The following is a 13,891-nucleotide window of genomic DNA, read 5'->3' on the forward strand; positions in this document are numbered from 1 at the left end:
CCATGGGTTACTCCAGACCTTCACAGCTTACTCCCCAAACAGCTTGTCCTGTCACACACTGTGTACTCAGCCAAAACAACTCCTGGCAAAGGCTGGGAATGTGAAAAGCTGCTTCTCAGGGCATTAATAACTGTCATGGATAATTTCTCTGGCGTGACGGCGTGGATGTGTTATCTTGACAGAGGCGGTAAAGCATCCCTGGGCTCCTACAACACCAGGCTCCAGAACAGGAGCTGCCAGGGAGAAGGAAGAGTGTCTCTCATCTGCAAATCCTAAGGAGACAGGCTACTGATGCTGACTGTATCCAGGATTAATTCAACCGGGAAATGCTCCCCAAATTTGGCTGTTCACCCACCAATAAATGGATCCTCAAGCAGAGTTTAAGATGTGTCCCTTGCACCACACTGGGGCTAAGGCAGTGCTCCCCCTTTGCCTGAAGGTTTGGATGGAGCCAAGGCCAGGGGAAAATGGGGTAAAAGCAGGGCAAGCCAGTAAAGTCTTGCCTAAACAGTCATACCTCCTTACTTCCATGATAATCCCACGTTTTTGAGCTACAGGGAGGCAACTGGTGCCCATCCACATAGCAAATTATTAAACTGGAGAAAACAGGGGCTTGTGTGGAATCAGTAGGGAAATGGCAAAGCTGGATGAGCCCCTGGCTGAAGCTGGGAATGCTGAGAAGGCAGCCAAAAAAAGAAATAAAGCCACCAGTCTGGACAGGTGCCACTGAGGTGGTGGCTGGGATCAGTTTCCTTAATGGCCTTAGTGAAAAGTAGGTTAATGACACACAGCAGGAGCAGCAGGGAAGGCAGGGACAGCAGAGAAGATGATCCCAAGGGACTGCAGGGACAGAGGAGCCCCTAACACAGCTCCACACTCTGGAACCAGGAATCTGGGAAGCATCACAGCATCACAAAAATCCCCAAAACAACCCTGCAGCTCTGGAGAGGACATCTGAAAGCAGCAAGCTCAGAACAACACCAAAATGTTATGGGGAAACGTTACATTGAGGGCAAGACTAAAAGCCAAACTCCCCTGCTTTGTTCTAGGGAATAAAACCAGACAAACCCCCAGGTGTCCCAAACCTGGGTGCAGCCAAGTGTCACTGGTGCCCTGAAAAGGAGCAATTGATTTAACAGGAGGAACCACAATCACCTGGAACAGAAGGAAAGACTAAAACCTGCTGCTTAACAAGAAAGGCCAACGCAATAAACCCCGGGTGCGCAGAGGTGTGCTGAGGGCACCGCTCTGGAACCACGCCTGCTTTGGCTGGGGCTTGTGGGGTGGCTGCCGGGTTACATTTTTGGCCTAAACCCCAGCTTTATTTGGCTGTAGGAGAGCCCAGTGCTTTCAGGAATATCATTTGAGCCTGTAGGAATTCCCTTAACTCCTTCTGTTTCAATGATTCACATCTAAAAATCAGCAAAAGATCAAAGACATCTACACATTTTCATGTTTCACCTGCTGTTACATTACCTGGAAGAGGCTTGTGTTGTGCTTTCAAAGGCTTTCGAGACTTCCAGTCTTATGAGAAACCTTTAAAATCATAATCAAGGGCCTCTAGTCTCCCATGGATAATGGGCATGGAGCAAAGGAAGTGCTCCAGCACTGGATACGTGGTCACAAATGCAGTCCCAGCACAGAGAGGAGGAAAAAAAAGAGGATAAACAGGGGAAGTTCAGGTTTAAGAACCTGGCAGTTCTCACGGAGCTTTTCACCAACAACGGGAAGCCAAACCAGGGAGATCCGAACAGATCTCCAGGCTCCAGCAGGACGGTTATGGAGGAACCTCTGTGATTACTGAGATTACAACTTACCTGCTCTCCAGGCAACACAAACATTCACCTTCCCCACACACCAGGCAGCTCCTCGGGAGTATCTGAGCGAGCCCAGCAAGGTGAATTACCTGGGTGAGGTCTCGAGAACGGTCCATCTTTAGCTTGTGTCACCCCGAAACACAAGAAAACCAAAATACTGGCGACGATTCCTCTGGAAGGAAAAACAGAACACTCTGGTTTTATTGCCTCATCCTCCTCCTGGGACTGCAAATTACGTTCTTTGATGTGAGAAACGTCTGGCCCTTGTTTTCTAACTGCTGAATGTGTCCATCTTAAATGGATCCAGACGCCATCCAGAAAAACCAAACAGAAAAAGGCTGAGGATCACAGAGAGTCAAACACTTCCCAGCGTCTGGGAGCAGCTTTTATTCCCGCTGGCTCACAAAGACACGTTGGATTTAGCAGTGAGAGAGCTCTCACCAGATTTCCATGGAATTTAAAAAGGAGCTGTCAGACTTGTCACCACTCCAAAACAGCTTCTTAACCAACTAAAGACAAGCAGGAGCTCTCCCGACCACACCAGCACTGCTGCTATTTCAGGAGCTGGAACCACAACACAGAGCCTAAGGAACATAACAGAGATTTTAAATAAAAATAGATTATCAGACCAGGAGCCCAAATATACCAAAGAGCCACGACCCCGGGCATGTTCCTTTAATGGATTAAATGGCACAAAGCAATCAAAAAATGCTCTTTTTACTACACCTCAACTCCCACTGGATCCTGCTTGCTGTCTCACATCACCTGCTCAAGAGCTGGCTGAAAGGATGGGCAACTGGGAAAGAGCTCATTCCACGCTGGCAGTAAATGATGCAACCCCTGACTGCAAATAAAATGGCTCAGTCTGCAGGAGCCACACACAACACCCAGTCATTTTGCTGCTAGGGAGAAAATGTTGCAAAGCAGAAGCAACACGAGACTGTTCGTGCTTTAAACGCGTCCAAAAAATCTTTCAAAACAGAAAACTGAAGGATTTACAAAAACTATTTTGTAACCTCTATTTTTGTTCACCTCTGAGTATAAATGTTTGTGCCTCCTGAAAATAAAAATGGGGTCCAGTTAACAGATGTAACTCAGTTATTTTGCTTGCTTTAAACCCGGGGAAGCACACCAGAATTAGCTGCTGACTGGATCTGTGAATAGACAGTTCCACGGGGATTTCCAAAGATCTGCAGGGCAAAACCCTTTCAGCTGACCTCCAATAATGAGAATATTCTGCATTTTGAGTCCCTGGCTGCATCTGGAAGCTGCAGTGCTGTGTGATATGACAATCCCATCCCTGCTCAGCCATGAACTGAGAGGTCCAGACCATTGCTCTGGGCCTTGGGAGGGTTGTTTCCCCAAAGTTGGAATTCAAATCCCAGATCCAAATCACCACGGGAGCTTAGCAGTGCTCCATCCCCTAAAACCCCCTCTCAGCCCAAGAGCAGCTGTGCTGAAATATGCTGGGGCTCCAGATACATTCATTTACTTCAAGTTCACCATGGGAAATTTGGAAGCAAATCACACATTTACATAAATAACCACACCAGCTCCATTATATTTTTTTTTCTCAGTGGTAACTAAATTTTCCCTCTTATCATCATTAATGTATCTCCTTAGGAGGCTTCCACTGCCTAAGCAGCAGCCTGGCCTGAGGCAGGAATGCTCCAGCACCTGAGAGGAGTTCTCCTCTCCTCACCTGGCTGGACACAGCCAATGGATCTTCTCAAGCAGCAAATCAGGAAGGCATCAAATAGCAAAGTGTGCCCTCAAAAATCATTCTAGCACTTAACCAAACAAACAAAAAAAGGGAGAGCCTGGCAGCAGCTCCATCAGCACAAACAAACTCTTGTTTGTGCTGAGAGTCGATTCAGACACACAGGACAATGAGGAGCTGTGTATGGCCCTTTGTCCTGGGATTCAAGGAGCCAGCTCCCACTCCCTGTCCCCTCCCGAGCTGGATCCATGCTGGCACAGCTGGTACAACCCCCTCGGGGTACCACAAGCCCTGGCAGAGGGCTCTGGCCTCCGGTTACCTCCATTTCCCTGCGGGTGCTCAGCCACAGCAGCAGGAGATCAGCATGCAAACCCACATGTCCCTGGATCTGTCCCCGTGGAAGGCAGGCATTGCCAAAAGCTATTTAAAAAAATCTCAGGAGAGACATTTTCCAGCTGGAAATTCAACAACCCTGAAGCATACAGGTGTTTTTAAACCCGAATGTGTTTTTATGGAAAAAAAAAGAAAAAGAGATTTTTTTTTTCCCCCCAAGAAACCCTGCTCAGCATTCCAAATACTGGGGAGCTGTGGATTTCTCCCATGGTCTGCAGAGGAGGTGCTCAGTGTTTATTTGGCTACTCTCAGAGCTGGAGCTCAGTCCAGGCTGAACAGAGGAGAATGCCACAGCTGTCAGTCAGGATGGGCTATTCCATGGCTGGAAGAACTGTGGGAATAAAGCTCCCGTGGATCAGACAGGTTTGCAGCACAATCTCTCCCTGCCTAACAAAGGAAATGTTCCAGGGCTCTTACAACAGGGGCAGTTTGATCACGTGTGCGATCCCAATGAACTCTGACTACATTTACATATAAAAGGCTCCTGTAAACCTTATCCTAAAAGAAAGAAACCAATCCTCCTTTAAGCGTTTCATCCCCAGCCCTGGTGCAGGAAGGAAAATATCCTGCAACAGGTGCAAACACCAATCTCACAGCCACAGAGACCACACCCCGTGAGCTCAGAGGCTCCTGCTCGCCTTTGGGTCTTGCCCATCACTTCTCCTGTGAGTGATTCCACGAATCCACCTCTCACCCTGCTCCCGCCAGTGACCGGATGGATACGGTGACACAGGGTGACACAATCCTGATTTTATAGGGGGAAGGTGGGACCATCACGTGACCCCAGTCCGGGAAACACAGAGCCAGCAAATTTGGGAAGCTCACCTCAATTTACTGCTCTGAGCACCTACTGCAGCTCACAGGGGCACCTCAGCCAGGGCACGGAAACAAAGGAGGCTGGAGCCTTCGGAAGTGTGTACTTAGGCTTTGCACCTACCCCAGACACTGCTCCACTGTCAGTGTGCAGGAGGTGGAAATAAAACCCCGTGACAGCTCCAGGCTCTGCTCCGCGGTGACAAAACCCTCCCCGGTTATTAAGCACCAAGTGCTCCCGTGGAATACCGAGGGACAGCCTCGTGCTGGACAGGGCTTGGAATCCAACTGCAGCACAGCTCCACGCTAGGACTGACCGAGGTCTCGGGGCAGGATAAGGGATTTTAGGCTATGGAAGCAAAGATACAAAATCTCTTGACACTCTGGGCTATGGATACACTGATGCACATTGTGCCCATCTTACCCTGCTCTGAAATGCCTCCTTTTGTTCGGAGATACGCTTAAACACACGAAAGCTGGAATATTTGGAAGGTCGTGTCCAAGCCTCAGGATGCTGCTTTTCAAGGGCTGTTGTGCCAAGACCTTGCGGAGCTGCAGGAGTGAGCAAAGCCCATTTGCTGCCCCTTCCCTGGCATGATGCTGTAAATCGATTTTAACAACTGGGCACTGGATAAGCAGACAGCAAGCCGTGTTTCCTGAGAGAAAGATCCACCTGCTGACTAATCTTCCCTGGGTTTGTTTTGATTCAGGCAGTCGAGGCTCTAAGCTCAATAAAAAGATATTCCACTGAGTCACCTCAGCTCCGTGTTACTCCCTAAGGAGGCGTCATTTCTCCTTCAGCTTTTCCCCTTCCCAGTTCTGAGCGGCCATTCCAGGCCACACCACGCCTCCAGCCTGGCCTCCCTCATTATGACTGGGAATAAAATAGCATTTGTTCACACAGAAGCCTTCCAGAACCTTTCCCAGCTCCAGATGCCTTCCAGCTTGTCCCGTGTCACCCCCACGTGTGAAACCCCAGCCCTCAGCAGGGCACGGTGTGAGTTCCATTACCCCTGGGCACTGTGTAACTGCCAGAACAACAACCAAGGTTATCTCAGGAAACACCCCAATTCCTGCACCTCCAGCACGATGAATGCTGCATTCTGAGTCCCTTCAGAAAGGTACAAAAAGAGGAAAAAATCCCTCAACAGCAATGGGAAAAATTTCACTGTATTTAAGAAACCAGTCTGGCAGAAAACAATGATTTTCATGCTTCTAGCAATGATGCTTTGCAGCATATTTTTAAGACATACTTAGCTTTTTAAAACACCACTTTCCTACCTCCTTTTTCTTCCCTACTGCACTTTAAAAGGGGAGAAATTCAACCACACTGAACCAGTTTAAATTACAGTAGGAATTGACCACACACGTACGATTCCTTCTTATTCCCCCAGAGCTTCCCTCTGGGCTACACGCTCTCACAGCGATTTTCAACAACAAACAAGGATTTTCACCGAAATCTTGAAGTTTACAAAAAGCACTCGAGCCAGAAAAACGTAGTCACAGCTCCCAGCATTTTGAAATGATGGTTATTTTAAGGAAAGGTTATTTTTAAGAAAAGGTTATTTTAAGAAACAGCGGCAGAACCCTTGCCAAAGAAACCCAGCCAGGAGGCTTTAGCAAGAGTGTGTATTTTGTTTTAAATCACACCACAGAGCAGCCACAGGCCTGACAGTGACACTAAACTGATTAGAAATGAAATTCAACCATCAGCAGCAGAGGAGCTTACGGATTTACGACTGGTTTTGTAACTTCCTAAGGGAACAGGCACTTCCACAAGGGAGTGCAGGGGTCACTGGAGGTCCCTTTTCCAAAACACACCTGGGAATATTCAGATATTCCTCAGATATTCACCTCTTTGTGTTGTAGGCCGTGTCCTGGGGAGTCTCTTCCAGCAGGGTTACGTAGCCCAGCGCACAGGTGAGGATGAACAGGACTGTCAGGGTATGAGCTCTCCTGAAATTCAGAACAGAGAAAAACGACATTAAGATGGAAAACTCACACCTCCCCCTGCCAGTGCAGCCTCAGGAGGCCAAAACCACGGCCAGCAGTCAGTAGTATTGAGGTTTTCTCTATGGCAGGGCACAGAGAACAGAACTTAGAGTGGCACTGCGTGTGATCAGCAGCAGCTTGGGAAAAACCAGCACCCAGTGCAAACACCCGGATCTAAACAGCTCCAGGTTTGGCAGGTCCACATCTGACAGTGCTGCTCTACTTCACAGCCTGCCAATCAAAACTGCAGCTGGGGGAACAGGCCCTTGAGGGCAACCAAAGGGAATTCACTCCAGACATGGGAATCACACAAGAAAAACAAGTCATTAAAAAAAAAAAAAATTTAAAAAAAAAATCTCTAAAGGACCATAGTTGCTGTTGTAAGAACTCTGATGCCACCTCAAGATGTCGGATTTCCAGGGATCCCTACAGTTTCAGTGCACTTAGCACAAGGGGTTTCTGTGGGAACAGCCACGTCAGCAAAGCTGGGTGGCTGTTCCACACCAGTAAAACGTCCCCATCCATGGGAGTCCATAGGTTTACATGGATTTTGGTGAAGCACTCAGGGAGAAATTCTCCTGGCACAGGGTGTCCGGAGAAGCTGTGGCTGCCCTATTCCTGAAAGTGTCCAAGGCTGGGTTGGACTGGGCTTAGAGGAACCTGGGCCAATGGAAGGTGTCCCTGCCCTTGGGACTGGATGAGTTTGAAGGTCCCTTCCAGCCCAAACCATTCCAGGATTCTGTGATCCTACAGAAGCAGAGTGAGCAGAGCGCACCCAGCCAGGGGACACCCACACCCTACACCCACTGATCACCACACAGAGAACATTCTTACAATGCCCTCATCTTTTCTTACTTTGAGTTGAAAATTCCTTTCCTAATGAGAAGTCAGTTATTGTTTTCAATGGAAAACTCCTGCAGCCCCAGCTGGGAAGCACAGGAACTCTGTCCGTGGAAGGCCAAAGGACAAGCTGCCAGTTTTGCTTTAGAGACAACGTCCCTTAACACAAACTAATAAAACAAACCACGTATAAAGAGGAAGCTTAGGGAGGACAAAAGCTGTAAAAGAAAGTGTCTGTACGTGATGTATTTGGCTGTATTTCCATTTTCTTTATATATTCTTTTGTAACAGCAGCTCACATCCCATCTCCACGTCATGCCAAGGTTTGTATATTCTGGTTGTGCGGTGCACAATAAACCTTGGAATTTCCAAACCATCCACCGACTTAGCTCTAAACAACTCCCCCAGTAACCCACCTAAAACTGCTCTGAAAGTCAAGGAAAGAGTGCTGTTGAATGAAAATTCCATCCTACTCCAGACCCTAGTACTCCACACCATCCCTGCAATCCCACTGGGAACACACGCAGTACCTCATAAGCAGACACAATCCTCTTCTGCCCCTGCCACAACGGAGTTTGGCATTGAAGGCTCTCCTTCCTCGTGGTCCCGAGGACACGGACCACCAGCTCCAGGAGAAAACCACAAGAACCCACAACCACTTCTGGAATTAGCAAGGAATCGGCGTGCCAAAACCCAGGGAGAGATTCGGGAGCCGCAAGCTCCTGCTGGGCAGCTGCATCTTCCCGGGTGCCAGGACAGGTGATTCAGCCATCAGTGCTCACGTGGGGCCTGCCCTGGATCCTGCAGGAGCTGGAAAGCCCAACCCCGGCCTCTCCCAGGAGGCAGGACAGCAGGCACGGAACCCAGGCTCCAGCCACACCGCGCTCCCGCTCGCTGCACTTACACGTGGGGTACCACGAATGGATTCTACTGCCGCCACCCAAAAGGTTACGTGGACTCAAGGCTACTCTTGTACCTTGTGCTTCATTTTGTCCTTTGCTTTTGGAACTTGTTATGGTATTGTTATACTGTTACAGTTATACACCTCATTGTATAGTTAAATACATTATGTATTACACACAATTGTTACGTCGCTGTTTGTTTCTGAAGAGGCTACGAAAACTGATCTAGAAATCCCACCTTAGCATTTCACCACCTGGACACCTGCACCAAGCCAGCTGCTTTTCCAATGCATCCAGCATCCCATAAACTGCCAAGAGATCCATTATTGCATGTCCTCCCTTGGATAAACGCCTCGAGAAACCCCTCTGCCAGCACCAGGATGATTTAGTTGCGTTCCTCCCTGCGAGGATCTTGTAGCACAGCGAAGGGTCGGTGTTGGAGAGCCCCAGGTATCCCATTTCCCATTCATTTTTGGTGCCACAGCCACCAGCCTGAAACCCAACCAGCTGCCCTGTTTAAGGAGAAACAAGAGGCTGCTTTCTCATCCCTTCCCTTGTAGCTCAGCTTTCATCTCCAGCTGCTGCCAGATTTCCTCCTAGCAGGTTTTCAAGGTAAAGATGCTTCCAGCGCAGCATGAATTCCAGGAGCTGGGATAAAAGACTCTGGAGACGGGCTTGACTTCTGGAAAGAGCAAGCTGGCAGCTCTGCCAGAGAGCTGTGAGCAGTGACACAGCAGTGAGAAGGAGCGCAGCACCACCACCCAAATCCGCCTCAGAGGGGGAAAAAAGCCAGGAAATATGGATGCACACCATGTCTTCCCACAGTTCAGGAGTTTAAAAATAAAATAAAACTCCACAAAAAGGAGCAGCTCTCCGTAAGGAAGGGCTTATCCGAGTGATCAGGATGAATTTAACGGCACAAGGGGATTGTTTTCATCTCCACACACACTTTAAAATAACACAGCAGAGGAAGGTGAGCTAAGAACAACCCAGCAAGGTAAGCAAGGCAGGAATTACATGGAAAGGCTTATGTTCTCCTGGCCTGGAGCCTGGGAGGCTGAAAAGAGCTAAGCTGGGAATCTTCCCCTCGGAATTACACACAGGAGTTTGGGCAACACTTTGCCCAAAGCAAAGGGGGTACAAACTGCAGCCAGATCTGGGAGGTTTCACATCAAAAACTCTGCAAAGCAGTGCCTGATGTACCTGAGCACAAAAATATCTAAGGCCAGGGAGAGAACTCACAACAAATCCCAAACTGTTAAAAAGATATTAAGTGGCTTATTTTTCTGCCTTTCTGCACCACACATCTGGCTCTTTCCCCAGTCAAGCCCTGGGAGATGGAAATTAAATAAATCAGGTTTGTTTTCACAAAAGCCCTTGCCCCGCTAATTCAAACACCCAGTGAGAGCAAGCAAAGCTCTCCTGCACTGCAGACCACAAACAAGTGGGGTTTTTTTCCCAGTTAATGGGATTAAGTTTGATCTCAGCTTCTCTTTCTCATGCTAAGTCATTCTCCTGTCACATTGAGGCACTGCAGGTTTCCCAGCTGAAGTCTATGACAGAAATGACAGAAGGAAGTCGTTTAAGTATCTCATTTTTTGGTTGATTCTGGCAGATCCTTGGGTGGAAAGGAGAGAGTAACACCCAGGAGCAGGCGGCCCATGGCCTCATTCCATCTCCCACAAAATAAAATCAGCTTAAGCAGGGACCGCACCCTTGTTATCCATGGCTTGTTTGTCACCAGTGATGCAACAACTCCATTAAACACAATAACAATCACTGGAACACAATGCAAAGAATTTATTTATTAGTATTTTGGTCAGTCCTCTTAAGTGGAACAAAATTCCAAAGTTTGCCCCTTGGGTTTAAAAAGTTGCATTAATTGCGGCTGCTGGTGAAAGGATCTGTCAGCAAACCCAATCAGTCCCATCAGTGACTTTTTCACTATTTAATTATTTATTCCAAATAATGGCAAATTCATGAAACCATTCCTGAAGCAGATTTTTAAACGGATGTCAAAGCTCTGCACCCTCCATAGACCAACACAACACCTGGAAATTCCAAGAAAATATGGCAAACAGCACAACAAACCCTTTCCTCCGAAAGCAGCAGGGGGTTCACATGAAGAATAAGACACAAGAAAATACAACAAAAATCAATACTGATTTAAAACCAACCACTTCTGAAATAAAAATTGTAATTAACAGGCAAACTGTTGGGGATAGACAGAGGGTTTGGAAACCTTCAACTCAAACCCAGCCATATAAACATCCCTGTTGGTTTTAAGCTCTCAGTTGTGTTTTAAAATGTCTAAACTCTCAGAGTTAATAAAACAGTCCCTATTCTTAGAGCAGTCGCACATCTTCAGCACATCCCTGAAGTCACCCAAGGCCGATTAAATTTCCGTATGGACTTGTGACACTCCAAAATAGCAACCTGCCTTTTCCTTGCCATCTCCTCAAAGAAGCCCAGGAACACAGACCTCCGCAGAACCAGAACCACAAGTCAACCGGCAAAGCTTTGGCAAACCTGGAGTTTTCCTTCCAATCACGAGGAAAGACCAAGCTGCCAAAGTTCCTGAAGTTTCCACAGAGCTCACAAGTTCCACAAATGCCCTATTTCAATTAGTAAACATTTTTTTGTTTAAACCTATGGAAATCTGTGTCTCAGGAGTTAGTTCAGAGCAGTTCTACCGGGACAGGTGACCAGGAATTACAGGTAACACTCTCTGAGCACACTTTCCCCTATTCTCCTTAAAACTTTGGGAATGTGTTTCCAAAAAAAAAAAAAAAAAAAAAGCAATATAGACAACTGATGTCCAGGTGGGGCATGGAACTCTCACAGGCCCTCTCCACACAGATATTCCTTCTGCACTTCCAGCTCACTTGGCACAACCATGCAACCCCCTCCTTTGAGGAAAGGGCAATGCCATTCCCACAACTCAATTCCCAAGGCACAGGCCCTCTCATCCGTGACCAGCTGGCAAACGTGGCTTAGGGGGATTGCACAAGGCCTGGATGTCCCTGCTCCCTGCCCTGCCCAGGGCATTCCCACAGGCTGGAAAAGCATGGCAGGGTGACCCAGGACTCTGGAGCAATGTTCCTCTGCTCCAGCGCGGTGAATCCTGAGTGGGCAGCATGGCTCGGCACGGCCCCATTAAAGCAGGGAAAAATCCCATGTTCAGTTCCCAGCAAACTCGAGGAATGCTGCCTTGGGAGTGCCACGGCCATCCCTCAGGAGAGGGCACCGAGAGCAGCTCCTGCCGACCTGCAGATGTTCCCTCTCCCTAATCTCTCTTCCGGATAAATCCCCACCCCTTCCTCCAGACTGCCTTTAGCAAATCCCGGGAGGTGTTTCAGAGATAAGAGCAAGCTCCACGAGGAATGGGTGAGGAATGTTCTGGGTTGAGTACCAACCCCTTCTTTCCAATGCCAGCCGGTTTGCCCACACAGATCCTCATTTCCCAGGCCATCTGGGAAGGCTCACCACACCGAACACACCAAGAGGGACATGCCAGCAAGGGCTGCCTCTTCCTTAGCTGCAAATTCCATGCTTTTTGCACAAAAAGGTGGAAGTAATTCCTCCAAACACTGCCACTAGCCTATAGAATCACTGCCACTCCCTCTTTCTTAGTTCTTTTCTTATTAATTTTAACTCCACAGATCTCTGCTGCCACACCATGACCTCAGGAATTAATATCACATCCACGTGGTGGCAATACGGGATCATTAGTGTGAGAGATAAAACACATTAATAATCAAAAGGTGACATTAAAGCTAATTAAACTCAAATTAAAGTAAGGCTTTGAAAAACCAATTAACCCACAGAGTCACAATGGGGTGGCAAAGGTGCATCTGGCACCTCCCAACAGCCTCAAATCGAGACTGGATGGATGTTTTCCCAGAAAATCTTCTTTGGTTAAAGACAACCTACGAAATATCTACAGGAATTTTAGGAGAACATCCTACACAATATCCAACTAAATGACCCCAAAAACAAGAGGGGCTTTGTGTGACAGCTCCTGCTGGAGGCACACAGACAAGAACAATCCAAGGTGCTGGAAACACCAGGGAACATGTTCCAGGCCAGGCGGGCCTGGCATTCCCAGCTCTCCGCTAGGAAATTAGTTCAGGGATAAATGATACAGAAACCACCGATCTGCCTCAGAAAGCCTCCTCCTGTTCCCTTCCCTTGGCATTTCCTAATGGCAAAGGGAGCTGCCAGGCTACGCTGACTGAGCAGGTTCCCACAAGGGAGTATTTTCCAGCTCCAAGTCATTTGTATGGAACAAGAGCAGAGAGATTAGCACACAAGTGGTTTTCCAAAGTTTCAAACACATTTTAAAGAGCAGGAAGCCAGCTAGGAAGCCCCACCTTTCCCAAGGACCACACTGATAGCAGGAAAATCATCTCTACAAATTAAACTACTCCTGGAGTGATTTCTGCGTCCAGCGATCCCAAATCCTCTCATTTTCCCAAAAGGAGTGAGACATGTGAGTAACCTTATCCTTAACTCCTGAACTCCAATGAGAAGGTGCATTCCATACTTTTCCAAAGTCAGAGGGAAACTGTCACAGTTACTGTTAAAAATTTCCTTTTCCTGTGGCCACCTCCACAGCGGGAGAGGAGTCCCAAGGGTCACAGGAAGAAAACCATTCCTCTGGATAATCTTTATTCTTGGACACGGTAGGAACTGAGTCATTGCCAAAGAACACTCTAACATGTACAGGGTAAAAGTAACACGAGGAAAAACCTTGGGACTTTTCCAGGTGTTTGAACTCCTGGCTGCCAGCACAAGCTACTAGGGAAAAGAAAATCGGATAAATAGGAAGTTAAGGAACACACTTGTCCATGCTGCCCTCCTGGAAGGGACCGCCCGACACAGGGGAGCTCCTGAGAGAACAAGGCACATCCAGATTTCCATAGGAACAATCCACCTGGACACACTAACTGCATCACAGCATTTCCTCTGGGGTGACAGCCCTGCCACCACCACAAAAAGGTGCAACAAGGCGAGATTCTACAGCAAAAAACGGGTATTTTAAGGCTTCACAAAACAGCTGGCAAGAGCCACCGTAACGAGGGAGTAAGGAAAGGACAGTTTTACCCATTTTCCATTTAAAGGTTGGCACCGGGATCCCGCGATTCGCTCAGCCTACATGTGGTGTGCCCGCCAGGAGAGGTCCTTTTGTCCCCGAAACCACGGCGTCCCTCGGCTACACCCGCGCGCGTCAGGGCTGCGCAGAGATCCCGCCGGGATCCAGCAGCATCCCAGTGCTCCTTTGCAGCTTGCACCGGCAGGAATGTCACGTCCTCCACCGGGATCGACGCCCTCGGCTCCGCTGCTGCCCAGATTGGCAGGGTGAGAGCCAAGTGCCCTCCCCTCCCACTCCTCCACGCCAGGCTCCAGCCAAA

The 13,891-nt window shown here is 48.2% G+C and overlaps 1 protein-coding gene across 5 annotated transcripts in view; it reads right to left on the reverse strand.

Annotated features, from left to right (window-relative positions):
• PTDSS2 (phosphatidylserine synthase 2) overlaps positions 1-13,891 on the reverse strand; it is a 32,479-nt gene that overhangs the window by 15,011 nt on the left and 3,577 nt on the right. For 3 of the 5 annotated variants that reach the window (XM_032111863.1, XM_032111860.1, XM_032111859.1), the window contains 2 exons: positions 6,598-6,699; positions 1,907-1,989 (listed from right to left, as the gene is read on the reverse strand). In XM_032111863.1, the coding sequence (XP_031967754.1) occupies positions 1,907-1,933 (27 nt within the window). In that variant the 5' untranslated portion in view covers positions 1,934-1,989; positions 6,598-6,699. Of the gene's footprint in view, positions 1-1,906; positions 1,990-6,597; positions 6,700-8,105; positions 8,429-13,583; positions 13,797-13,891 lie in introns of those variants that run through there. The other 2 variants (XM_032111861.1, XM_032111862.1) reach the window with 2 other exon arrangements.

Source organism: Corvus moneduloides, chromosome 6, assembly GCF_009650955.1.
Source record: "Corvus moneduloides isolate bCorMon1 chromosome 6, bCorMon1.pri, whole genome shotgun sequence".
In the NCBI taxonomy this organism is placed as follows: Eukaryota; Metazoa; Chordata; class Aves; order Passeriformes; family Corvidae; genus Corvus; species Corvus moneduloides.